The sequence below is a fragment of the Apus apus genome, chromosome 23, assembly GCF_020740795.1.
Source record: "Apus apus isolate bApuApu2 chromosome 23, bApuApu2.pri.cur, whole genome shotgun sequence".
Classification (NCBI taxonomy): Eukaryota; Metazoa; Chordata; class Aves; order Apodiformes; family Apodidae; genus Apus; species Apus apus.
In genome coordinates this window covers 5,334,855-5,362,289 of record NC_067304.1, presented here as the reverse complement: position 1 = coordinate 5,362,289, position 27,435 = coordinate 5,334,855, and the positions used below count along the sequence as shown (strand labels likewise).

Genomic DNA, 27,435 nt, shown 5'->3' with positions numbered 1-27,435 from the left:
CGGTGAGGCAGCTGGAAGTGGCCGTAGCCGGCAGCGCCTTCCCAGGCTCCACCGAGCAATGGGTTGATGTGTCGTGGCAGCCCTCAGGTTTCAAATGTGATTTCATCTGCATTGTTGCTGCTGAGCTACACCTGTGAATATTAATAGAATCTGGGTTGTTTTTTTTTCTTCTCAGACTGGGAACTTTTTCCTCAAAACTTCCTTGAACTCAGGCAGGGCCAACGTGCTGGTTTTGGTGGCCGAACCCAAAGCTGAGGTGGGCTGCAACGCTCCTGCCCAGGCTGCCAGTGCTGTGTGGGGCATCCCCATTGCCCTGTCAGTCTGAAGTAGGTGTAGAGCAGTGTCACTGGCTTCAGCTGCTCCTTGTCTGTGCAGACAAAGCAGGGAAGAGGATCTTGTGCCTAACACTCAACAGTGACCCAAGCAGAAAGTTTCTGCTGTGTTTGCAAAGGGCTGAACAGAGAGGGAGCCAGGGCTGCTCTGTATAATCCAGTCTTCCTACCATGGCTGCTCACCTGTCTCTGTTAGACAAAAAGATGGAGATGTTTGCTTTATTATTATTTTTTAATCTAAGTGGCAGGAAAAGATTGTGCTTCAGGTGATCATTCTTCTTCCAGTCTGCTGATTGCAGCCCTGAGGGCTGCTCAGTTGCAGGAGAGTTGGCACGGGTGCTTTGGAGCATGCTGGAAGCTGGCATGTAAATCCTGCTGTACCCAGCCTGCAGGTGGAGCAAAATGTTGTTTTGCTTGTGTGTTAGTATGGTCAGGAAAGCCATGGAGGAGGAGGAAGGTTTAAAGGCAGTAAAGGAAGCCCAGCACACTCACACAACACTGGGTTCTGTTGGTTCTAGGAGTATTTTCAGTGACAAGCACTGATCTGAAGTTGTGCCACCAAAAGCACGTTGCCTCCTCCCCTCCCTGGCTCCACTTCAGAGAGGGTCTCTCCACTTTCTCTCACAACGCATATTTATCTGCTCTGTGCCCTTATGGCTGTGTAATTAGTATTCATGTTTCCTTTCAAACAGAAATTGAGTTGAGTGCTCAGAGAGCTGGAGCAACTTGCCTTGTGAGCACATCACATGGGTGGGATGGTGCCTGCTGCTCTCCTGCAGACAGGACTGAAAGACCTGGAGGAGACCAAATTGGGTTGTCAGGATGTCAGAGATGCTTTCAAATAACTGAATTAAAATGCTCCCTTGGGACCCCATTCCAGCAGTGGAGAAATAAGATTTGAGTAGTGCAGGGGCCCAGAAGGAAGATCCTGACACTGAGGGTCTCCTGGCAGCTGAAGTGGGTGCGGGTGTTGGTGGGTCACCATGACCAGAAGATTGCAGAGGCAGAGATGTGCCTTTTGCTTCATTAGTGATGTGCTTAATGATCCTGGTCAGTGCTGTGGACTCCGGAGCACTACTGGGATAGCAATCAAAACCTAGATGGCCAAAGTCAACTGGCATTGAAGGTAGTTTGGCAAAGACTGGGTGCCTGCCTGGCTGCCAGCTTCTTCTCTTGCCAGTTCTTCAGGCAAAGGCTCCGTAATGTAGTCAGTCCCAGGAGACTCAGCTACACTGGGCACACGTGAGCATCTCCCATCTAATCTGCTGTGATCAGGATGATATTTAGCACTTACCGTTCATGAATGATGTTTTCCTTGTCTCCCAACACACAGTTGTTGCAGACTTTTCCCCATCCCTGTAAGAAGTGACTCACAGGCAGGCAACTGTCAGTGTCTCGAGTGCTATTAATATCTCCAGAAGAACATGATGATAAGAATTTTTTTTTTTTTTTTTTTTTTATTTGGGAAGGAATCAGAGGGGAGGATTGGTGTTAAAAATATCTCCTTGTAGTGGCTGGGTCTTTGTGTGAGTGAGCCAACAGTCCTGCTCACCAAGAAAAAAAAAAAATTAAAAAAAATAATGTTTTAAATCCTTCCATCTGAAGAGAGCTGACCACACTGGAATAATGTTATTGGAGAAACTGTGCCAGAAACAGTATTGCTGTGACTGCAGAGAAGTGCATGCAAACTCCAGTTATTAGGCAATGACAGTCTGGATTTTCCCAATTTAGATCTTTGCTTTCAGTGTGTGTGGCTGGGCTGGTGGCCTGGGACCCAGCTTGGTCCCTGTCACCTCCTCCAAGCAGGATGCTGCAGGAATCTGCAGGAGAAGGCAAGAGTGTGGTAGTGGGGGGGTCTGGGATGAGGTGTGGGTTCCCTGCAGCAGAGGATGTGCTGTTCCAGAAAAAAACTGCATCCCATCCAACATAGGACCTTGATGCATCAAAGTTCCTAAGGGAATGGTCAGTTCTGGGCTCTCTGTGTCCTTACCAGGGTGTGATGGGGTCTGGGAACACAGTCCTACCTGCCTCACATGCAGGAGCCCCCTGAAATAGCCCCTGGTCCTTTTTGGTGATGTCTGCAGGGATGATGGAGCCAGGTCCTGGAGTGGTGTTGCCTGCCTGGCTGGTGGGAGGAGAGGGGAGAAAATGTCATTTAGATCCCAGCTGGCAATTTCCTATCCTTTCCTAATGGACTGAATGGGGTCCCCATAACTATAAATTTTCCTGTCTTGGGTCAGTTGAAATTGGAGACTTAATGCTATAGAAGGGCAGGGTTTTATTTTATTTTGTTTTTGTGCTCTGTGTAATCACACTGATGGCAGCAATGCACCAGCCTTGAGTGATGGGTGACTGGAGAAAAAGAAGGCATCTCCTTAGCTCCCTCTTGTTATTGTCTCTGGGTGCAGAGCAAAATGTGTAGGCTCCAGGCTACATTGTGTAAATCTCATCAGAAAGCCATTCCCAGCTAATGAAACCCTGGGAGAGAGGGATTTGGCTTCCCAGCCTTCAGCCTTATAGCAGAGGCTGGAATAAATCCATCTGGGGTTGTGCATAGGTTGATCTCCCCTCTCCCCTGTTCTGAGTGTCTTTATTGGTGGAGTCGAGACCCCATCGCCGTGGTTTGAGATCAGCAATTGGTTGTGTCTGCACCTGAGTGGTTTCAGGTGGCAATTATCTTATGCGAAAAAAAAAAAAGAAAATCAAAACTGGTGTGCAAAGGAGCATTGCCTAGTGTTTAATCCTTCTAAGGAACCAACCATCAGGCATGTAAATAATGTTGCCTCCCTCCCCCTGGCAGCCGCTCTGCAGCTTGCTTGGCAATATGTGTTTGTTGGGGGCAGAGCTGTTAAGGAAAACTGCTGAAACAAAGTATCTGAGAGAAACAAGTCTCCTCTTCCCCTGTTTGTGTAGGCTGAGAATGTGACCCTCTTGGGGTCAGGTTGGTTTGGCTGCAACTTTGTTGCTCCAAGCACACCTTTACCAGCTCCTACTAAGTGTGACACGGTTGCCTTTGTCCTCCTTGGCTTGATGGTCATGACCTTGTCTGCTGAAGTTCTGAGCTTGTCCGTGGTGTTGTTGGTCTTGTTGACAACCAGTGTGGCAAGGACCTGGTAGGGCAGAGGCTGGGGTTCAGCCCCTGGAGCATGCACAGGGATGTTCCTCATCCCTAGGTCACAGGGGATGGGGGACCCTGACACCCCCCCCAGGTATCTCCAAAGATCTCTGACCCCTCGTGCTCCAGCCCTTCCTAGGATCGTGCCATCTCTTCCCATGGCAGCACTCACTGCAGACACTGCAGCAGGAATGGTTCCTGCTTTACTCCAGCTTATTCCATCTGTATTTTCTCGCCTGCCTTGCTTAAGGGATGCAGCCTCAGGGGAGCTTGTTTCCCCTCCAGACCCGTCAGGCCCTTGCTCAGGCTTTGCTCTACATCCTGCTCTTCTCAGCTTGTGCTGATCCCGAGGGCCGGGACAGAGGACACCTCAGGGTGAGGACCCGCTGCAGGAGCTCGGGGGCTGCAGCCCCCGCGGGGGGGAGCTCAGCCCATCCTGTTTGGTAAATGTGTGCTTGCTTGAATGAAGCAAAGTGTGTTTGGAAACAACCTGGGCAATTTGTTACAAAAGGGGCTGGTGGAAACAAAGTGTCTGCCTGTCCGGGAGGTGGGAAAGCAGCCCCCAGCAGGGATTGTGCAGCAACTGGGATGAAAATCCAGCAGTGCCAGAGTCCCGGCCCTTCTGGGACAGCAGGAGCTGCTGGAGATATTGGCGTTGGTTGCATTCGCTTGATCTCCTGCCTGTCCCAAAGAATGGAGGGCATCCTGTGTGCATAACCAAGTCTCTTGAAGGTTTAAATGCTATTTTTTTCTACTCTAATCTTTTTTCATGCTTTGCTGCTCATGTTCTGTAATTGAATGCATTTTATTTAGAAATAACATTTAGTGCCACTTTGGATTTCCAATTATTCTTCAATCAGACTTTGAGGGGCTGATGTCTTTGTCACTTCAATCTGCTCAAAAAATGGAAACATCAGAGCAGCCAACAGCAAATTATTTCCACTACTGCTTACTGGGCTTGGGAGCAAAATATATAGGCCCAGATTTAGTCTTAGCATAAATGTATTGAAATGAATTAAAAGTGTTACACCAGCAGCAAAATTATCCCATGGCTTCCAAGGATTCTGGAAGAAATTAAAGTGAGCATAGCTGTCAGTGAAAGCTCCCACGAATGTCTCCTTGCTGCAGTTGCTGATGTGAGCAGCTCTGGGTGCTCATGAAAAATGTCTGGAGTCAATCTGTGCTGCAGCTCTGGCAGGGCTGGGATCTCACCTCTCAGGGCAGCGAGGGAGTCTCTCCCACATGTTTTTTGGGCATGAAAAGCTGCCAGTGCTGGGAAGAGTGGAAGTATCTGTTAGTGTTGGTGATGGACTGCAAGGTCCTTGGTGATACCTTCTGTGCCAGGAGGAAAAGGGATGCTCTACAGCATGAAGTGTGGTATAATAGGGACAAATTTTCTTGAAACTTGCAAAAGGAGAAGTTGCTCCCACCTCCTGGGTGTCCTTTGTGCTCGTTGAGGACATGGCAGTTTGATCTGTGTTTTGGAGAGCTCTAGTGTTAGTGCTGGTGATGAAAGAGGTAATGAATGGCACGTGCTGCACTGGTAGAAGTGTGCCAGTGTCCAGAGGTGGAAGGAGGCAGGATCCATGCAGGAGTGCTCGCTCTGAGGCTGCACAGCCCTGCAGCCTACATGGGGCTGGTGCTCCAGGCCTGGTCTCTGCCAGGGCAGGAACAATCCCAGGAGCCAGAGGCTGTGCCCGGTGCTGTGTGAGGCTCTTCTAAGGGACTAGAAACCTGCTCTGGCAATTATTTGGCTTTCACAGGAGATGGGGTTGACCTGAGCCTCCCTCTGTACCTTTATCCCATTTCCTCCTCCTTGTCCATGTACATCCCTACAGGAACAGCAGAATGCCTTGTTCAGAGTAGTAAACCAGGATAATCCACATATATTGTCTTGAGGCTTCAACACAAACGATACCTGAATCTCCAGCCCTTGCTGGTCCCCCAGTGCTCAGGCTGTGCAGTGGCTGCTCAGACACCTGCACACAAACACCACACTGTCTGCCTGGAAAGAGCAAACGGTGGGTTCCCTCAGCTCGTTGTTCTCTTCTGTTTTGATGTAGCCTCGGAAGCTTTGCTGTGTTGTCTCCTCAATTGTTCTTTTTGGTGACCAGCCCCTTGGCAGCCTGTCTGTGTGTGATAACGGGGCCAGTGTGCTGCAGCTGCCATGGGACTGTGGTTTTCTTCTGTGGGGGAAAGAGCTTAAAGCTCATTTTCTTTCAGAATTATGGAGTTTGGGATATACTTAGGCGGGTTCATTTCTCACACTGGTGGTCAGGTTCCTAAATTATATTTTTGACAGCTGTATGTAATGATATACAATTGGGAAAGTGATGGAGTAGCAGAAAATTGACTGGCAAGGACAGTGTGAGGTAGTTAGAGAGCAATACTTACTAAAGAGCCATGGAGACTTACAGCAATGTTCATGGAGCAAACGAGTAGTAGGACCATGGTCAGGCTCTGAAAACAGTAATGATACGACTCTGTGACCTTTAAAGCTACTTAGGGCATTCAAATGCTTTGGATTGTCAAGGCTCTGTAAGATTACACAAACTGGTCATGCCTGTGATTTTTTTTTCCTAGACTTCTACAGTATTTAAACAACCCGAAGAACCTTGAAATGGTTCACAAAACAGGGAATTGCTGGTTGCTCATGTGCCTGCCTTGCAGGAAACCCTCACAGCTGGCTACAGAGGAGAGCCGAGCAGGGTCTGGGATGGCTGTACTGAACCTGCCCTGACACTGCCCCAGAGGTCACCATCCCCTTGGAAAGACAACATCCTATGGGATGTAGGTATCCAAAGGATGAGCCTCCCAGCCAGGCTCTCACTCTCTCAGCCTGGGATGTGTGATGCTTTCCCAGGAAGGCACGCAGAGGCACGTAGGCATCGTAAGAGCTGGAAACCATGGGTTTGGGCTCAGCCCGTTCTGTGGGCAAAGCTATTGAATAATACTGTCAGTCACACATGAGGTGCAGGGTAGAGCCGAGGTCGGGCTATTTAAATGATACTTGTGTGTGCCAAGAAAACAAACAGAAAGGGCCAGTCAAAGCTTTTCAGTGTCATTGACACCCTGGGATGTGCCAGCGCCAGGAACAAAGCGCGCGTTGTGGTGAGCGCGGCCGGCGGGGCTGCTGGGCGCGGGCAGATGCGGGGCTGCCCGCCCTGCTGTGCGCGGCCAGTTGGCCACGTGGGGCCCCTTTCAAGGTGGGTGGTGAGACACGTCCCCCCGTGCAGCCCTGGGCTTTCTCCTGAGCAAGGAGGGTAAACAAAATGTGGCCTCCGTGTCCCCATGCGTGCCAGGGGTGGCAAGGGGCCAGGCACTTGAGGGAGATGCCGGGAGGGCAGTGGAGGGGAGAAGCCACGAGGTGGTGGGAGCTCCAGCTCTGCCTCCACAGTGGGCAGCAGAGGGGTGGCATCGGGACACTGGCCCCAGCACAGGGTGTCCCAGGTGTATTGCGGTGATTTGCTGCAGATCTTGTGTGTGTGCCCCTGGGAAGTGCCCTGCAGAGACCTTAAGCCAAGCAGGTTCTGGAGATAGAGCAGCCTTGGGGGGGTTCTTGGCGGCATCCCGGGAATGGACACACGGTGCTGCTCTGGCCAGGCTGAACACCCTCCTGCTGTGCCCCATCATGCTGTGCTCCCAGCGCCAGTTCATCATCTGTAAACTGAGGATAATGTTTCATCTGCTGCTGGGAGCAGCTGTGGGCTGTTATTTTGTGTGTACATGTGTTGCCCATTCCAGCAGGACTATGACTTCTCTTTGAGCTCCTGGGCATGCCAGGAACGCAGGGAACGCACTGCTGTTCAGGGCACCAGGTGTCAGGGACTGTCAGGTGTGGCCTCAGGTCCCCTGGGTTTGGCTGATTTGCTCCATCAGGGTACAGGCAGCCATGGAGCAAGGGAAGGGTTAAGCACAGGGCCCCACTGGAGAGAGCAAAATATCCATCGTGGCAGGGGAGCAGAGCTGGGGTTCCCGCTCCGCAGCAGCGCTGGGCTCCAGCTGCCTACCATGCATGTGCTGCTCATTTTTCATACTGAACACAGCTGCCGCCAGCGTCTCTTTCCTACCCCTGTTCCTGCCAGTTTTATGAGGAAAGAATAAAGAGGGGAAACACAGAACTGCAGAGGCTCATTTGCCAATTGTCAGGCTGCTGGTGCATCAGAAATAGAGTTATTGGTCTGTGCCCCCCGCTGCACCAGGGCTGCCTGGGCATCTTTTCATTAGCAGCATTATTTATTCATGCCCCCCCACCCACCAACCTCAAGCTACTCTCCTTTTTGGAAAAGGGACCTGCTGATCCTGTGTTTTCCAGGGTGGCTTTGGCCTCGATTAGCTCACTGCATGTGTGGGTGGGATGGGGAAGCTGCCTTTTCCGGGCTGCAATCGATCAGAGGGCAGGCAGCATGGAGGGGTCTGGCTGATGCCGCCGGCTGCCCCTCTCTCTTTAGCTTGGTAATTAGAAGCTCTCAGAAAGAGGGAAGAGAGGTCACGCATGGAGTGGGCCTATTAACCCTGTCCCTTGCCAGCTACCCTGCAGAGAAATGCCCTTGGAGCAGCTGTTCCAGCACAGGCTTCCAGCAGGAAGGCAGCTGAGGGGCGGGAAGATCCCTTTTTCCCTCCACTGCCCCCCTCACAGGTGGGGATTCACCTCCTGAGGGGGCTTTGCAGCTGAAAAACTTAATACTAGGGACTCAGTTTTGTCTAGAAGTGTTGGTAGTCTCATCCCTCTCATATGGCAGTGGGAAGCACTGTGGTGGTTCCCCATGCTCCATACCCAGCCAGGGGCAGGAGACAGAAAGCAGGTCATGGATCCACCAGAGCTTCTTCTGGTGCATCCTCACAGAATTTTGCCATTCCCAGGTTGGCCTTAATGCACTGATCCTCTGCAAGTCTGTTCAATGCCATCTACTTTCAGCCACCTGGGGCAATGAGTTGCACATTTTGATAGCTAGAAGGACCTTCCCTTTTGTTTCCAGCCTCACTAGAAACTGAGGGCTACCGATTTTCATGCAAGCCAGTTTATTTTGTGGTTTCAAAGTCCTTTCAACCTCTCATATTTTCCCAGAGTTGATCTGGAGGTAGGCTCAGCAGCAGTCTGCAGGATCCCCCTTGCAGTCTGTTGGGTTTATTGCTGTACTGGCACCAGTGATATTTATGGAAATATATGCAGAAGTTCCTCAGGCTCTGATGGAGCAGAAATAGTTTCATGGCATTATTTTCCCAAAATGCCACCGTTTTGAGTGCTGTATCCGGACAGTGAGAAGCTGATGTCAAAGTAGCTGTTTACAGCAGGAGCTGATGTGGCTTCTAGGGACAAGTGACTTAGCATTGCAGCACTGGGAGCATTAATGCAGCAATTCTGAAGTTTATGCAAAAGCTCTGAGCTTATATCACCTCTGCCTCTTGTCAAAGCGATGCCACAGCCCCAGAGCTGCTCTTTAATTCTGCCTCTCCCATGCAGCAAAACAGCAGCCCAAGGGAAAGCGGGTGAAGATGAAAGCTAAACCCTGTGCCCAACTTTCTGTGGCTACAAAAAACATTCCAGCTTTTATTTGAGAAGATGGGAGGCCCTTGGTTAGTTTTCCCAGTTTCCCAGGGGCGCTTCCAAGCCACAGGCAGCAGCGTTTGCCCTGTGGTATCAGAGGGAGGGGAAGGGGAGTTTAAAGTGCTGAGTCAGTGGTGGCACTGAAAATGAAGTCATGTCCCAAAGGATGGGAATGTTGTGGGGAAGGTTTGATGGGTGAAAACCACCATGCTCTGCCTTGTGACCCACCAAAACCCCTAGTTGTGTGTTTAAAGTAAACCCCAGACTAGTGCTGTTTCCTTTTGCCTCCTTCTTGGCAAGTTGCCTTTGGCTTGGAGAGCTCCTATCACTCATCTTGTGGTTAGCTGGTCAGGAGTCACCCCAGTAGTTAGGAAAGGAATGTTAAAGGCCTGTTGTGTAAATCAGCCACTGTCTGAACAGACTTTGTTTTCAGTGTAAATCTGCTGCAGGGAATGATTTAACCTTCATTTATTTTATTTTATTATTATTATTTCATTAAATAAGATTTATACAGGTATAGTGTTGGACAGGTCATCCATCTCCTGAGCTGTGGGAAGAGCTCTGCACATTCCTCTTTGCTTACTCCTTGTTTTGGGATGGGAAAGCACAAAGACCGGGTTTTGTTTCCTTCCTGGGAAGTGAATTTATATCTGCATGACACACAGAACCCCTCAGCACCCAGATCCCCATTCCCACACTTGGCCAATCCTCCATGCTCAGCAGCGTTTCAGCTGGAGTAACCAGGAGCCCGCTAAGCCCCTGAGTTGCTTTTCCCAAGAGATCAGCATCCCAGCTGAGGGGATGCAGGGTGCTTTTTCCACTCCTCTCCCTGAGAAAACAAGAGATGATGTGTCTGCTGAGTGTGGCCAGGACCTGGGCTTTGGGCTCAGGTTCCCTGGCTTGATATGCTGCTAGGGATTCAATCTGTGCTCCTTCTGCTTCTCTTGTATCTCTGAAATGAGATCTTGTGTGTTTTTCTTGTTTACTGATATGTTCTAAGACTGAATAAGGTTTTTTCTCGCAAAGATATTTAAGATTCCATAGCAGCAGAGCTTCCGTGATGTGACACACCACCATGGGTGTGCTCACAGTCCTGCTGTTTACCCTCTCAGCAGGGCTGGCCGCCCAGCTCTGAGCACAGCAGCCACCCAAAAGTGTCCCTGGTCACACAGAGAAGACTTCATCCAGGCATTAAGGTTTGCAAGCCAAGATGACAGAGCTGGAAAGGATGGTTTGCAGCTTTCCCAGCAGCAGCCTGTTCTCCTGGGCTTTGCTGAACCCAGAGAGAACAGATGGCTGGGCTGAAGGTTGAGGTGCAAGGACAGGGACTCTAGGTGACATTACCTTTACCAGAGCGCCTTTCATCAGTAGCATGGAAGTGCCACCAGGCACCCTGGAATTATCCATCTGTGATCTTTTCAGTAGGAGCAGCCTGTGATCAGGTTAATCTCACTTTCCCTGCGTGGAAAGGAGGATGCTGAGCTGCTGCATCCACCAGCAAGTGAAGGCAGAGGCAATTCCTGAGATGAAGATGCTGCTAGCGTCAGGTTTTGAGTGCAGAGGCTCACGCGCAGAAAGGCAAGGGCTGAAATAGCAGCTTTGAGAGCAGTAATTGAGACTTGTGGGCCTGGTCCTGTGCAGCAGGTGCCCGGAGCACAAGTCTGGTGGGTACTGGCTATCCCAGGACTCCTGCCTGGAGCAGGGGAGCGGTGGGAGCTGCCAGCCTGGTGTGGTTTTGCAGCCTCTCAGTGATCTGCTCTCCCTCTGGGGAAACAGAAGCCAAAGCAAGCATGGGGGAGGGTGGTGGAAGTGCCTTTTAACAGTAAATATGCCCTTGTTATTTATCAATGCAGAGTAATTGAAGTAATTTCATGTCGGTTTCAAATGTAGAGCCTGGGGATCTAATCTATCTGTCTAATATTAATGGGTAATATTTGGTTGCCTCGTTCATTCATTACTGTTTTCATTAAGACTCTAATCCCATTTAGGAGTCTGTTTGTCATTTTAAACTCCCCTTTTTTATCTTAGTCTGCTGCAATCCTTTTTAACAAGTTAACTGAATTCATGAGTTCTAGGCTAGCAGCTTGGGGGAAGGGGTCTCTGCTGTCTGGCATGTGGTTTTTATGGGGAGAGAGGAAAAACAGAAGGCTGCAGGAAGGCAAGCAGCAGGCACGGAGCTTTCTGGGATACACACCACTGAGGTTTAGATCTTCCCTAACAGATCTGGATGTCTGCGTTTCAGAGCATGGAGCTCCCTTCTCTGACACAGGGAGTGCATTGACACCTACTTTGAAGCCTCCATCATTTCCAAACCAGTGTAAGAGGCTGCTTGGAGCAGGGCTGTTTCTATAAATGCTTGAGGTGTTTCCAGATGGGTGCATCATTCCCTCCAGTGCATCCCTACATCCACTTGTCTCTGTCCCCTGTCCTGGCTCTCTTCCTGGCGGGGTCCCTATGTCCTAGGGTTGGGAATTGCCTGAGAAGCCTCAGTGGGGTCCCCAGGGTGCTGCTGTGCATCACCTGTGGTGTGGAGCGGGCAGCAGAGCTGGGCATCCCCTGCACTGCGAGGCCTCCAGGACTAATTAGGGTCCCAGGGAATGGAACCATTGTGCTGGTAATGACTCTCTGGCAACGTTCTGACTAAAACAGTAATTTTAATAAGTGCAGCCCAATGGAGAGTGTTCATTGAACACCTAATTACATTGGTTATAACTCCAAAATTATTCAGAATTCTATTTTTGCTGCTTCCTTGCAAAGCAGAGAGGAACAGAAGCACGCACTTTATAATTATTCACCTTAATTAATTTTATGAGCTTCTGTTGAAACTTTTAAAAGGCTGCAGGGCGTGTAGAGTTACTTGGTAGCCAGGCAAAGCACTGAGCACAGTGTCTGTGAGCTGATGTGAGATGAAAGTTTACTGTGTTGGACTGATCCCCACCTGAGCCCAGAAATTTTGGAAAGCTGCTCCCCTTTTATCCTTATTAATTAGTTCCCCTGAGGCCTGGGCTAATCAGAGCTGCCAAGGACACTGCTCCTGGGCTGGGTGGCCATGGCAGGGTGGTCTCACCCAGCAGTGTGCTTTCCATCAGAAGAAGGTGCCAGCACTTTCAGAAGCCACTTCTGATGGCAGCAGTGATGTCCCCAGCAGGGAACGCTTGGATGTGCCACACGGCTGCTCTGTGCACATCACCCCCTTGTTCTGAAATCCAGCGCAAGCCTAGAGGGACCTGCCCCAGGGAATGGTGATGTTGTGTCACCCTGGCTGGTGCCAGCAGCACGCAGAGCTGCTGCAGGGGATCCCTTGCCTGAAAAGAGCCTGATTTCTAGGAACTGTCATGAAGTTTTTTAAGTCAAGAACTTGTAGCTCCCTGGAGGTGTGGTGATTTTCCAGGGGAGGAAATGTGTAGATGTATTGCAGCAAACCTGGTTTTTGTGGTGGAGACCTTTAACATCTTATTCCTCGTTATTAGCATGTGTAAGCTTGGATCACATTACACTTTTTTTTTTTTTTGAGTTTCTGTGGGGGAAACAGAGCAGTTTAGTGTCCCAGCTGAGATCTCCTGCCAAGGATTCCATGTTCCCCGGCTGTGGTTCACGCTGGGTCCCTGCCAGGGCTCCAGTGGCTGCACCTCTGCGGTCAGGTTTGACCCAGTTATACAGTCAATAAATTTTGCTGCATTTGCTGATTCCAGAAGCCAGGGTAAATACTTCAGGCAGTGGTTTTATTTCTGTTCTGGAGGTGGAAGAATCACTGAACAAACCAAGCACTCGGTGAACGGCCGCGGGTGACTCGTGTTTAGGATGAAAACCCATTTCTCCTGCTCCAGGTTTGCATGATTTTGTGCTGCTCCTGGGAGCAGGGATGGTATCTCAGCCTGGCACTTTGTTATTCCAACAAATCTCACTCAGATGTTTCATCCTGATGCGATGATTAACTTGAGCCGTGGTAAACCACAGGAAAGCATTTGTCTGCAGGAGCGTGTGTGCCAGAACACGAGTCTGCTCCAAGCCCGAGGCCTGGCGGCTGCTGCTGAGTTGGATGGAGGAAACTCTGGCTTCAGGATGGTTTTACAGCTTGATCAAGCCTTACTTTGGGGCATTTGCTGTGTTTTCACTCTTTCTCGCTTCTCTGGGGACTCTGCCCTTACTTTCATCACCTCCCTTGGGAGCCTCGTGTTGTACCTGGAGGGTGGGTGGGAGCCAAGGAGCCAGGTATGCTTGGAGAAGGGCTTCCCTGAGGAAGCTTTCCAGTCTCCTGTGCTCAAACACAGCTTCTCTTCCTAAGATACTAATGAGGTTCTTATGGCAGTAAAGCCAAATTCATCGAAAAGGTTGCTTGGATCAGAGTTTAAGGGACTGTCTCCACAAGCATCTGCAGTGCTGTAATTAAATAATCCCTTTGTAGCCATGGAAACATTGTCTCTGTGTCCTTTCCCACTTGCTTCTCTGCCAAAAGTTACAGGCGTTGATTGGGCTCTGACAGCCCTTGGGTAGCTCTGATAATCCTTTCTCTTGCTGAGCAGCATGGGAGAGAGTCCTGTGTACCTGCTGTACCTGCCAGAGCCCCCCTCTCCTGCCTCCAGTGTCACAGGGAGTCCCCCCTGGAGCAGGTATTCTTGCTGTCAGGGGCTTGGCAGCACTTTGGGAATGCTTCTCAGAGCTTTTCAGTTAAATCACACCCCCTTTGCCTTTTCCCTGTGTCTTGTTTCCTGCCCCATGTGGTGCTGGCTCTCCTATGTTCACTGCTGCCCTCAGCCTGCCTGAGATCTCCACTGGTTCTGCTCAAATCAAGAAGTCCCTTCCAGGTAGGACTTCTACAGCAGACTGGGCTGCAGGTCTTGCTCAGCAAAGCTACAAGCACTCTGCAGCCCTCCACACTGCTTTTTCCTTGGCAGAAATGGTATCACAGGAGGGCTCCAGATCTGAACCGTTCTGCTTGAAGATGCAGGGAGGAGAAGCAGCAGGGAGAAGAGTCTGTCAGACATTTTACAAGCCTCTGAGAAAGTTTGACTCTATTTTCCCCAACTCTGCCCCCCTGACACATTAACGGCTGGAACTGATGAGTCCTCCCTGCTCCTTCCCACACTTTTTCATGTCTCCTGCAGCAGCACAAAGGGGTGGTTTTTTCATGAGTGAAGGGAAGAATAAAATCTCATTGGAAAGTTCATCAACTTCGGGCTCCTGCTCAGTGAGTGATAGATAGCTTTAATTACACTGAACTAGTTGGCATCTCTGCTACACTCCCCAAAGTCATTAAAAATAGATTTTGTGTCAGAGCTGGGGCTGCCCGAGGGGGCTGCAGGCAGTGCCACGGCTGGATCCGGCCGGGCAGGTCAGAGGCCTGTGCTGGTTACAGGCATAAGCTACAGAAACTTTGTTTGTTTATTTTATGTATTTTATTTTCTCTGGGGGCTGGCAAAGTTTGAATTCATGTGGTGCCGAGAGTCTGTATTGATTTTTTTTTTTAAAGAAAAAGTTTGCTGATGTTATGGGTCAGGCAGTCAGGGAAAGCAGTAATGAGACTTTATCATTTAATTATTGAGAAGCAGGTTCATTTTGGCTTGCATAGAAGGAAAAGAGGTAGCAGTCAGGCTGAGGAGGAGTGCTCTGCCCTCAGGAGTAAGGACATCCTCCAGGAGTGTTTGTGTCTTGGCTGTTGCCCTTTGGGCAGATGCTCCTCAGCTCTGCTGGTTTGCTGTGGCTGTGATCACCCTGGTGTGGAGTGCCTGTCACCCCTTCTTGTCCCCAAAACAACCTGCTGCCTGCTTCAGCAGAGGTGTCCTGACCCTGCAGGGGTCCCTGGGCTCTGCAGAAGTCTCTGGTCTCCCGGGTGAGGAGGTGCAGGATTTGAGGCTGTATGTGGAAAATTCCCACATGGCTTCAGGACCTTGATTTCATGTTTCTGGTAGGATGGAACAGAAATCTCCAGGCATCCACAATTGGTGTCTGCTTTCCAGAGCTCAGACTTGGCTGTGAGCTCTGCTGGTGCTGCAGGGTGGGGGCTGATGTCGGTCTCTGCACTCTGGGTACTTGAGAATATTATGCTCTGTGGATAAGTTCATCAGCTCAGGCATCAGCTTTCCTGGGGCTTAGTCTGGGGCGAGGAATACACTCCTGAAGTGGTGCTAGACCTTCCCAGATGTTTGCTCTGACTGCCATGAGCATTCCTCTGACCTATCTTCTTTAATGTAAACAAAGACAAGTATTTGCATTGACAAACTAAATACTGAAAACCAAAGCTCTTTCCACAGAGACCATTCTGCTGCACACGGAGCTGCCCTGGGGGCTGGCGAGGATGAGAGAGCAAATACACCAGGCTGTGACAGATGGGAGTCACGTTGGTGGTTCATAGCTGAGAGGTGCTGGTGCCTGCTGGGATGGGGATGCCATGAGTGCCTCTGGCTGTTGGAGAGGAGCTGAGCAGGAGGGACCCAGCTATGGCCACAATTTAAGGTCACTGATGGCTGCCCCTGCTCCTTTCCTGCTCTCTGCCTTTGGAAACCCTGGGCCCTGTCAAGACTGATCCTTGGAAGCCTCATTCCCCTTTTGCTGGGAGCTGGGTGCAGGCAGGAGGGGCTCACTGGACTCTTCTTTTGAGACTGAGCAGGATTGGTTCCTATCACTAGGAAGGTCAGCATGCTGCCGTGATTCTGGGCAGAAAGAGAACCCAAATGCCTAACAAAATAATTTGTAATGAACTGTTAGTCACATAATTCACATCCTCTGGTATTTATAGAACGCCACAAGAGCATCCAGCTCCTCACAAACGTGAAACAAGCCCTGAGCTGCATATAAATCACTGGGACAGATCCTGTCAAACCTCATGTTGTGGGTAAGAGGAGGGGGATCAGCAGTGCCCAATGAATTTGGGGCTGTCCTGACCTCCAGGGGGGGTGTGTGCCATCCCACCAACACAGATCAACATGCTGGGCAGATTTTAGGGGAAACCGGATGATGTCCCTCACCACATCCTGCGGTGACTGGTGACTCCCACAGGGGCTGCTGAGAGCCACTGCAGCTCCATGGGCTGCTCCTTTGCTTTGGAAAACGTATACCTGTTCCTGGGCTCCCACCCGGGAGCAGCAGAGTGTCTGCACCTCTGCTCTGCACTGGGAAATGTTGGATGGTGGCTGGAGATGGGGTGGGATGGGCAGCAGGGCATGGCAGAATGGCATGGGCCACCCCAGGAAGGCTGTGCCTGCCACCAGGCTGCTGTGACACCACCATGGTGTCTGTGAAGTGCTCTGGGGTCCTTAAAGGGAAGAACCAAAGTGGGTAAAATTGTGTCATCTGTGGTGACCTGAGGTGCAGAGCCCTGAGGGGGGGGTTACCCTGGGTGCCTTTCACAGCCAAGAATCAAACCCAAGCCCTTTCTGTACACCAATGGGCTATTCCACTGCCCTGCATTTCTTCTTCATTTCTGAAGCTCTTTGCAGCCTTCAGAAGGTAGATGCTTGCCCAGCTGAGCACCCCTCAGTCCCTGTCCTATGGTTCCAGCTCCAGGGCTGCTTTGCCCTCAGGGTACCCCAAGCCAAGCCCTGTGTCCATCCTCTGGGCTTCATGTCAGTGGAGAAAAAAATACCCAGCCCCCGCATCCACGCTTGATTTTCATTTTAGGAAAAGCTGTCAAGTAGGGCTGAGGAAACAAGAAGAATAGCAGCCCTATTGGTGTCGTGTTTAGAGAGGAACTGGGTTCTCACTGTGTCAACAGCACTTGGCGTGAAAGTGGCCGTTGTCTGGCGAGACACTGCGCCTTTCACCCCGCGCCCAGCTGCTGGGGCCTCTGCTCTGACGGACAGAGCGGGTGCCGGGCCCACACTTGGTTTGATTTTCAGGCAGTTGCAGGCATTGCTCCCAGGGCCCCAGGGGAGCAGCCAGAGCCACGGGGTGGCTGTGCCAGGGCTGGTAATAATTATTTGCAGTATTTGATAACAGAAAGGAAAGTAAGTTGAAGATGCGCTGGCAGTGCTCTGCAGTGCTGGGGTGGGAGGTGCAAATGTCCTGTGCCTGCTGGAGGTGGCAAGGGATGGGTTGGAAAGTTAAAGTGGGATTGCTTCACTGGAGTCATGCAATGACCCATGGTTAAAGCTTGGTGTCCCTTTGGAGCCTTTGGGATTCTTAGGGCTGATAAGCAGGTCAGGACCACGCCACACCTTGGCGTTACGCTGGACCTTCCACACGTGTGATCAGTGCAAGAGGGGTTTGCAGGAGTGGTCTGGGCTGGTGTTCCCTCGTGTGCTTCCCTCTCTTCTGCTCCGGCATCTCCTGCAGAGTCATGCCTGGGGCCACCAAGTCCACCCTGGTGCTGTAGAGGCTCGGTGGCCAAGGAGGAGCAGGGAGCGAGAAACATGCATAGGCTAAAGAAGCTGCCAACCTTCAACTTCCCAGTGAATTTTACTCCCTGCCAGCTTCCCTCCCTGGAGCAGCTTCCCCCATGGCAAGTGCAAGACAGCAAACTGTAAATCAGGGAGGAGAGAACATGGCTTTTCCCCTGGGAGCTTTTCTGGGCAGGGAGGTCAGAAGGTTCTTGGTGAGCTGGCGCCGGGAGGTCAGCTGAGCTGCAGACCCGGCCCTGCTGCAGCCCTGATTCATGGCACGGCTGCTCCCAAGGGACCAAGTGACTTCATGACTCAGCCCCCAGTATTTCCTATTGCTGGCTGACTTCTGCAGGGATGCTGGAGAAAAATTCATTTAAGTTAGTGAATCCCGGTTGTGTTGCTCGACTCAGACTGTCAAAGTGGGCCCTAGAGCTGCTCTCTGCTTGGTTTTCATGGTGTGGTGGGAGTGCTGAGCCCGTGCGTTTGTTTCCTTTGCAGGTGTCCCGGGTGCCCGTGGAGTCCTGTGAGCAGTACACGACCTGTGGGGAGTGCCTGAGCTCGGGGGACCCCCACTGCGGCTGGTGCACCCTCCACCACATGTAAGTCCAGCCTTGGCTGTTTCCTTGGAGCTGCTGGTGCCAATGATAAAAGCAGCTTTCAAAGCCACCAAGTGCCTCCAGTGCAATCTCTGCAAAAGTGAATTAGGTTGAAGTTCCCTGCATCCATTTTTCTCTTCTGGGGATGTTCCCTGCGTTGCAGTGTGAATGCCATTGAAAATCCCTGAGCTTCTGTAAAGAGGTAAAGGAAAACCAATTCCTTCTTTGGGAGCTGTGGGTCACACACTGCATGGAGAAGGTGCCTTGGGCATAACAGGAAAGCAGAATTTAAAGTGGTAGGAAGAGGCCTCGTGTTTTGCACACTCCTGCTTGTCCAAGCCACAAGTCACTCCCAATTAATGAGGAATTTATAAAGACAATAGTAGAGTTGGTTACGTGACTGGGACTTTCATAGGGGTTTCAGCACCAAGCCCTGTGAAATGTCTTGGGAGGGGAGATGTAAATGCTGTGTGCCATGGTCAGGCAGTGCAGGGCTGGGAGCTGGCAGCCCCTCACACACACCAACAGGCATAAAGGGCTCAAGGTTGGTTCTATTTCAGGGAAGCTCCAGGAAGTGCTCTCTGCATTCAGGAGGTGTTAGTGTCCTTCCTTTCTCTGCCCTTCCACATTAAGCATCGCTTCCTACGGCGGAAGAGGGACCACCAGGCAAAGGCAGAGAGGAGGAGGGGAGGAAAGGCTGGAGGAGAGGAATAGAAATCCCTCCGGCCGTGTGCCAGCTTGCAGAGCAGCCCTGCTAGGGGCATGGAAATTGGGGCGGAGGCAGAGTTCAGGGGCCCCCACAGCAGAGCTTGGCCCCGTGCCTGGGCAGCAGGTGCTGGGAGGGAGTGAAGGGTGACAGGCTCCTCCACAAATCCGGCCTGGATCCGGACCTGTGGGCTTTGGGGTGCAGACTGGCTCCCCACAGCTTGCTTGCTTTGCAGAGAGTCGGTGCCAGCCTTGGGGAGATGCAAGAGAAGTGGAGCAGGTGCTGGCCCAGAGCATCTTGCAGGCTCCAGGTGGGCAGGGGCTGGGGCACTGGCCGAGCAGCCCCTGCCAGCAGCACAGAGCATGGGCCAGAGGCACCCTGGGCATCTTTTGTCTTTTTTAGCTTTTTTCTTTTCAGACGAGCCTGTCCAGCCCTATGGCTAAGCCACCATATGGGCGGTTGTGTCAAAAAATCGGTACTGTCACAGCAGCTTTGTCAGAAGGAGGTGATTTCCATCCCTTTGCTCTTCTCACAGGGCAGTCATCCCCAGTGTGTCTTTCCAGAGGTTGGGACAAAAGCCACTGCAGCCTTTGACAGTAAGGGGGCAAGGAAGTGAGGAAAGGGGATGTGCTCTACGTTTACAGGTGTGTGCTGACCCAGAACTCAGTGTAGTGACAGCAGCACTGCTCGTGAAGGAGCTCTCTGGGAGGGTTCAGCCAGTGAGCAGTGGAGCAGCTGTTGCTCGTGGCTGGCAGGGGAGCTCTAGTGATGACCCTGAACCCAGGAGGGAACCATCTGGGAGCTGGCACAGGAACAGACCGTGACTCCTGCCCTGAAAGTGGTGGTTGATGAGGCAGTGGCCATAGGCAGCACGTGCCTTGTGCTGGCCTTGAAGGAGTCCTGGACAGAGGAAATTTGAGAAAGTGTTAAAAACCAGCAGGGAGGGAAAGATGTTTGTCCTTCTGCAGGACTGCTCTGCTTTCCCAGTGGTCCCTGGAGTAGCTGGGCAGTGGCTGAGCAGCCCCTCCCTGCCCTCCTCCAGCCAGGGGTCTGCTACCATCCAAGTTCATCCTCTCCATGTGAGAAGAAGGATCCTGTGGTCCTCCTCCTCTACAAACATTGCTCCTTGGGACCAAACAGAGGCCTCAAAGAGACTATAAAGAGTCTCTTCAGCCCAGAGGATTTGCAACCTGCAAGACTTCCATATGCTGCTCTCTACAAGTGTGTTATTGTCTACAGACCTATTTATCTCTGTTAGGGCAGTTGCCATAAATAGTATGATAAAAAGAGCCATTCCAGCGAGTCAATGAGATAAAGGCTCCAGTCAAGAGCTCACTTTAAAGCTATCTTAGAGATTCACTTAAACCTCAATAATTCTTCCTTTGGCACCATTCATATTTAGCTACATTATACCAAAAAAAAAGAAAAAAAAAAAAGAGGGTGAGGAGAACAGCAAGAGTTTTTGCTGGGGATCACAGGGGTGGTTTGGAAAGGGAAAGTGTCAACTCTAGTTTTTTAATCAAAAGCAAATGGCCTCGCAGGGAAGGTGCAAGTTCTCCACTGCAGCTCGGGAAGCCCTGGTTTGCAGCGGGACAGAACAGGATGTACCTGGAGAACCAGCCTCTGCTGAGGTTGTGTATGTCTGAGCCCACCCGAGCTGCTCCACAGGGAACCAGGAAAACAAGCACTTTGACAGCAGCACCTTGTTATTTCGGGTAACACAGACACTCAAGTATTTGTCAGGAGGGAACTTGCTGGTGGCACATGGGGCTGGTGACAGCACCTCCATCCTCTGACCTTTGTGCCACCATTTGAAATAAGGTCCAAGAGCAGCAATGAGTGAAAAGTGATAAAGTTTGCTGATAGCTTATTAAGACCATTAACACCAAAAGGCCAATGTGTCATCTGTGCCCAGGGAGGGGGGTTGGAAGAAAAGGATTTTCGCCAGATGACGTGGAATGGAAAATGGCTGCAGGATGCTGGCACTGTGCTGCAGTCTCTGCTATCTGGTTTGAAACACAGATAATTCTTTCTTGGTTTCCTGGTGGGTGCTTTTCCATCCACAAATTAACTTCACTCCAAGGATACCTGCAATAGAAAAACAGGGATAAGGAGCCATCCTGGAGCACAAGGCATGCTAGGAGCAGCTGGCAGCTACCAGAGCATCCCATTCCTGGTCCTACCACACTCCTCAGCTTTAGGACAATACTATTAATGAACTATTTGTTTTTGTTTTAATTAGAATGGAGGCATCATCTTGTTATGGCCTGTAACTGCTTTCTGATTTAATTCCTGTGCAGGTTATGAATGTATGGCTTGCAGGGCCCCCACCGAGCAGCGGCAGAGTGTCTGGCTCACCCTGCACCCGCTGTCGCTGCTGGCACATGGGACTTAGCAGCTCTGGATTGTGTCCCAGAGCAGACAGGACTGGGAATTGCTCCTGAGATACTTGTGGTTGGTCTTTCCTCTCATCAAGCAGTATTTTTCAGTGCCCTTTTAGTCCTAACCTGGAGTCTGTGCCTGATACAGAGCCCCTGGTCCTGCTGATAACTCCCTGTTTCCCTGACCAAGGCTCTGCATTCCTGTGTAGCTCACCCCTGATCAGCTGTAGCACCTTGTGCTGTGTGACACCTTCCCGGGTGCTTGGTGTGCTCTGAGGTGTGCTGTGAGGTGTGCTCTGCTCTGAGGTGTGCTGTGCTGTGTGGCAGGTGCTCCCCGTGGGACAGCTGTGAGCGGGCGGACGAGCGGAACCGCTTTGCAGGCAGCATCAGCCAGTGCATGAGCCTCACCGTGCGGCCCAGCAGCATCTCTGTGTCCCAGCACAGCCTCCCGGTAGGTGCTGCAGGCAGGGGGGCACCTGTGGGTGAGAGGCATTTCCAGCATGTTTCAGGATCACAGTGACCAATCCATTCTCCGGCCTTTCTCTCTGCCCATTGGCACAAATGTTTTCCCATGAAGTCAGGCTCGCAGAGGGACTGGGGAGGAAAGGGGCCACCTGAGCTGGGGAAGAAGGGGGGGGGTGGGGATGGCAGAAACAAATTCCCCTTCCCCTTGGGCCTCAGCTCATATTTCTCTTGGTCCGGTTTCATTAGCTGTTGAAAGGAAAGGCTTTGTTTCCCAAAAAGCTTATGTGTGAGCTGTGCTCAGGCCTGGCTCTCTGAAGCATCCCAGCTGTTGCCCCCCAGGCCCCCCAGCACCCCGTGGCAGCTGGTCCTGCTGCAGCCCCTTCCTGTTCCCCCAGGGGACTGGCTGCCCCCCTACCCCCTAGCACTTGGCATCAAAATGTCAAGGGGCTGTTGGGAGGGCACTACCCCATCAGATCCTGGTTTGCCATGGGAGTGGTCCCCATTCGTGCTGAGGTCAGTGAGGACTTGCAACCCAAAGCACAAGCTTTCTTTTCCCTCCTCTGCTTCCCACAAAAGGGCAGCCAGCCTCCTCCTGTGGGTGGGCAAGTAATTTAAGGGGGTCAGTACTAAACTGGAAAACAGCAGGTAATGAAAATCCAAAAGCAACTCGGGCAGATCTCCCTGCTAACAGGTTTTGTTCCCCCTCTGCCTCCCCTCTCCCCTGCTGTAGCTCAGCCTGCTGGTCAGTGATGCTCCAGACCTGGGAGCTGGGGTCACCTGCCTCTTTGGAAACCTGACGGAGGTGGAGGGGCAGGTTTCAGGCAACCAGGTTGTATGTGTTTCACCAGCAGCAAAAGATGTTCCTGCCATACCTTTGGATCAGGGTAAGTAACTAACCTCTGGACTGCAATACAATGTTTGTGCCACCAGAAAGTATGGTGTAGATTTGGAAGTATCTTCTGGGTGGAGCAGACCCTTTGGAGCTGCTGTTAGAGACATTCTTGCTCCTGTGAAAGACCATTAAGCTCAAGGAGCTAAATATCCTCCGTCCTTAAGAAAGGAGCAGGGAGCACCCTGTGCTTGCCCTGTCCTTGCGCCCTCCCTGTGCTGCCAGACAGCTTCCAAGACAGGACCTGGAGCTATGGGAGCCACCTGGCTCCCCTGGGGAAGTTCACGACTGGGGCAGGGCCTTGCAGCCTTGCCAGGCTGGTAGATCTGGAAAGCAGGAGCCCCCCTCCTCAGCCTGGCTCAACAGCCATGAGTAGGTGGATGCGGTTTCTATTTTTCAGTCCTCATCTTTGGTTGGTTTCTTCATTAATGTCACTGCTGTCACATTTTCTCTTCCCATAACCAAAAACGCTACTTGCTTAAAACTCATTTTCTCCTTGGCATCCTTCCAGGTGTCAACTGTGCTTCCCTGCTGATATTTTTGTATTTCTAAGGCATTATATGGAGTCTGAGACTTGGTGAACACCGGGGGCTGAGAGCCACCTTGGTAGCAGGGCAAGCATAGACATAGCCATGGCAGCCCTAGAAGAGCTCTATCTATCTGCTCATAATTAACCCAGTGCTGATGCTCCTAAGGAGCTTCACTAATGCCATCATTCTGGCATTGTCTCCAATTCTAGTCTTGGGCTGCTTTTCAGAGTATAGTGAATTAGTGGTTTTATTCTAGAGACAGAATCCCTGAGGGATTGGGATGAGATCCCACATTCACTTCAGCTGTGACCCAAGGCAGCATTTAGACCCTGCATCTCCAACGCATTTTGCCATCAAGCCTGGGTTGGTTTGGGGACATTGCTGGAGACAGCCAGCCCAGCACCCTTGGGTGCTCAGGGCAGGGTCTGGCTGGGAGGATGCTCAGCCCCCAGCTTGGGGAACTGCTGCAGACAGAGAGACAAAGGCAACCTGACTTCCACCTCCTGCAGATGGCTCAGCACACTGGGGAGAGCAAGTGCCCCCACATCTGCTGTTGCTTCCTTCCTTATGCTGGGAGCTCTGACGGGCTCTTGTTTGTGTCCCCAGACTGGTTCGGCGTGGTGCTGCAGCTGAAGTCCCGGGAGACGGGGAGGACCTTTGTCAGCACCGAGTTCAAGTTTTACAACTGCAGTGCCCACCAGCTGTGAGTGCTCCCTCCCCGGCCCCCAGCAGGGCCGGATAAAACGAGAAGGGGCTGGAGGGATGGATGTTGGGCTCCAGGACCAGCCGGGTGTTACCAGGCTGCTTGGCTCATCCAGCAGCTCCGTGCGGTGGAAGGGGGGCCCACCAGCCCTGCCTGAACTTCTCTGGCTGCGTCTGTAGCTTCTCTGCCTTGGGAGAGGCAGGCGGAGCGAGCCTGGAAAAACCTTAACCTGCTGGTGCCCCCAAGCTGCGCCATCCCGCAACTGTGACCTGGGAAGGAACTTGACGGGCAGCTGGTGAAGGCAGAGCAGAGGGAGTGGGGAGGTGGGCTGTGGGGAGGTGGGCTGCGGGGAGGTGGGCTGCGGGGAGGTGGGCTGCGGTTCCCGAGCTGCTCGCTCCAGCCCGTCCCTGCCCCAGCACATCCCAGCTCCAGACACTGCCCGCTCCAGGCAGCCCAGCGCCTCTGGAGCCGCAGGTTGTGACACGGAGCTGAACCCCATGGGCACAGCTTATACTTCCACCAGCAGACGATCACCCAAACGCTGCCTCGTGGCACGGAGGGTTGGCCTCGGAGATGGAGGAGGTGGTTCCTGCAAACCCGAGCAGCTGTGGCAGCACGCAGCGGACTGGCAGGCAGTTAGTGCGGAATACAAACCACCCAGCCAGTTTGCTGGCAGCTGAGCCACCCCGTGTCTGAAAAGGGTCTGCACTCTTTCAAAAACATTTCATAAACAGTTAATTTCTTCCAACGTGAATCAAAAGTGCTTGCTGGGCTCTTTGCACTCCAAGGCCCAGCAGAAGTGTTACTATTGACTTGAAATGTTCCTGACTTGTAAAACAACTGATCCAGTTTTTGCCAGGCTTGCCTTGTTTTCCACTTCCTAGAAACTAATTTCAAGTCTGGTGTCTGTGCAACATTGGGCTTTATTTTACACCCCTGCAATGATGTGCAATAAATCCCAGCTTTCTTTTTTATTACTGAATGAATTATGAGGTTGTTTAAAGACTCCCTTTTGTGTGTGTGTTTTCCCAAGCCTGTTTGTTACTTTTGTTGTATCAAAACATCCCTCCAAAGAAATTATTCTCCCATGAAAGACCCTGAGCCTGGACTTCTGGCTGGGCCTGCCTGTTGCTGTGTAGCCCCCCCAGGGTGATAACCTGCTCCCTAACTGGTCCTTTCTCCCCCAGGTGCCTGTCCTGTGTGAACAGCGCTTTCCGCTGCCACTGGTGCAAGTACCGCAACCTCTGCACCCACGACCCCACCACCTGCTCCTTTCAGGAGGGACGGATCAACGTCTCTGAGGTACCAGACTGGGGTTTCAGCCCTTTCTTCTTTGCTTTTCTATGGCACAATTAGCATAAACCACAGGAGGCTTTATGGGAGGGTTTTTAACTTTCCATGGGTTGGTGCTGCTCTCTTGGCTGCCATGAAAAAGTGCAGCTTTAAAAGAGTGTATGAAGAAAGTGCCAGTTCAATAAAAACTGTGTTGACCTAAACACCAAAGCTGTTCCACCTCTGATAGGTGAGTGTGTTCGGGTTCAGCAAGAACTGGAATTCCTGGAGTGCTTTCCTGCAGGGGTCTCAAAGACTCCTGGAAGAGCCAGCTCATTTCAGCAGCTCCGTTTTACACACAGGTTGTGCAGGGATCTGGCCGCCGGTGGCAGCAAGGCAGAGGCAGGTGGGACTCATTCAGTGGGTTGTATTGGCAGCTCTGAAATGTATGGCAGGAGCCTGACTGTAAACTGATTCAGAAGGGAATTACAGATGTGAACAGCCTCAGAGTTTGGAAAAGAGCATTGATTCAGGTTCCAGTGTTGTGGACCAGGAGCCATCTCTCTTAGTAGTTAATAAAAGGTGTGGGGCTCAAGTCCAAAATGGCTGTTAACAGTTGGAAAGAGACATAACCCCTTAATGGCTTGGCCAGATCTTGTGCATGTCCTGAGGCAGAGGGGTCTATGGAGGATAGGAGTTTGTTAGCACAAATTCCTGATAAAAAATTACCACTAACTCCTTGGTCTGGGGTTTCTGTACCTGTAATCTTATCTGTGTGCTTCAGGTTCTCTGGGTACAGAGCAGTTACAGCTTCTGATGCTGGTAGGATCCTGGTCTGCCCTTACTGTCCCTACGTGTAGCTTTGTGGCACCCAAATTGGTCACAGGTCCTAAAGATGCAAGGAAAAAAAATGTTTAAAAGGTATTTTGAAAATCTGCAGTGTCTTGGAAAGTGGGAAAGACAGAAGTGAGGACATGGAGGTGTATTAGATAGAGAAAGGGAGGGGGTAAGGTGAGCCAGCATCGAGACAAACCCTTATCGGTGAGCAACAGAGACAGAGAGAAGCAGGTCAGTAGAGCAGAACGCTGAGCTGATCAAAAGCAGTGACTGAAGCTGCCAGGCTGCTGTGAAACCAATAGTAAACTGGAAACTTAACTCATGAGTCAAAATCCTGCCAGGAGGCACATAGACTCAAGGAAAGAACATTAGTGGACTGTGTGTGTAATACCTCGGTGGGAAGGTGGAATTGACTAAGGGGTGGGCAGCATCACTGGGAGCAGGAGCTGCCTCCTGCAAAGAATAAGAAGAAGGGCTCAGGCAGCAGCCTCAGAGATCTACCCCAGGCAGCAGAGAGCACAGGTGCTTAAGGAGGAGTGTCTACTCTGGAAACCAAAAGCATTCTCAGTCCAGCTGAAGGCTCAGGAAGTTCCTTTAAAGATAACGAAAGAAAGCAAAAATCTTTGCTTGTCCTCTTGAGTGTTGTGGGGTTTGTTCTCCTTCACGTTCAAAGCATCACTGTCTTCCCAGGCTTTACAGTTGTAGTTCTGAGTTTTCTAAGTCTTCAACCCCATGATCTCAGAATTGTTTTACAAGTCTCTAGTAAAGTAGGACAACCCCATTATCTCAATTTTTCTCCTGGGAACACACAGGACTTGCCAGAGATCACACAGAGGGAGCAGTGGAGGAGTTGGTATCTCTGCCAGTTCCTGCTGGGATCACAGGACTGTTGTGTCTCCAAAGAACTTCCTCTGTTGTCTTCATCTTGTAGAGGTGGTTTCTTACCAGGGGATGTTATATGATATCTAACACCTTCCTGGTGATTTCTTTTGATAAGGGCTGATAATAACGGTACAAATGCTCCACTTCTCTGGACCTCTGAACAGGCAGGCAAAGCTGGCCCCAAACCCTGATTTGTTTGTGCATTAAGGCAAATGAGCTGCCTCTTGCAGAGCTAATGCCTTTAGTATGGACATTTCACTCCGGCTAACATGAGACATCAAATAAATGCCTCATAAAGAGTTTCCTCTCTTAAAACAATTCAGATCACAATGTTCTCATTGTGTCATAGCCTAATTCACTAGCAAAATATTTGTGCCTACCAACAGTGCTCCCTTCCCAGCATGGAGCTGGTTGTGTTTGGGTGCTGAGGTGGTAACGTGGTGGTGCCACCAGCATGTGCTGCCCCACCTTCAGTCCCAGGAGCCTCCCCTCACATAAGTTTTGCACGTGTTCACACAGGCTTGAAAGTTTTCTTGTGTCTTTATATTTCATTTAAGATAAAATACCTTGAATATTCCCTTTTACTCCTGGCCCATCAGAATTTGTGTCCCAGTGGGATTCGATGTGCAACAAGCTCCCTTTGATGCTCCTCAGAGTTGTCTATCTTGAGAAGGGCAAAGAGCTCAAAGCCACAGCTGCTTTGCGAGGTGATGAGGGGTGGAAAGCCCTTCTTCATAAGCTGTAGATTAATGGCTGTATTGACTGAGCTAAATGCTGCCTTTTTGCTCTGCTTTCCATGAAAATGCAGCCAAGAGGACAAGCTATTCCTGTCTCTCCACCTGCCCTTTGCTAATGTCAAAG

At 51.1% G+C, this 27,435-nt stretch overlaps 1 protein-coding gene across 5 annotated transcripts in view; it reads left to right on the top strand.

Moving 5' to 3' along the window:
* PLXNA2 (plexin A2) overlaps positions 1-27,435 on the top strand; it is a 227,148-nt gene that overhangs the window by 146,754 nt on the left and 52,959 nt on the right. For all 5 annotated transcript variants that reach the window (XM_051638830.1, XM_051638828.1, XM_051638827.1 and 2 more), the window contains exons 5-9: positions 17,812-17,912; positions 21,324-21,447; positions 22,192-22,345; positions 23,487-23,583; positions 24,771-24,885. In XM_051638830.1, the coding sequence (XP_051494790.1) occupies positions 17,812-17,912; positions 21,324-21,447; positions 22,192-22,345; positions 23,487-23,583; positions 24,771-24,885 (591 nt within the window). The remainder of the gene's footprint in view (positions 1-17,811; positions 17,913-21,323; positions 21,448-22,191; positions 22,346-23,486; positions 23,584-24,770; positions 24,886-27,435) is intronic.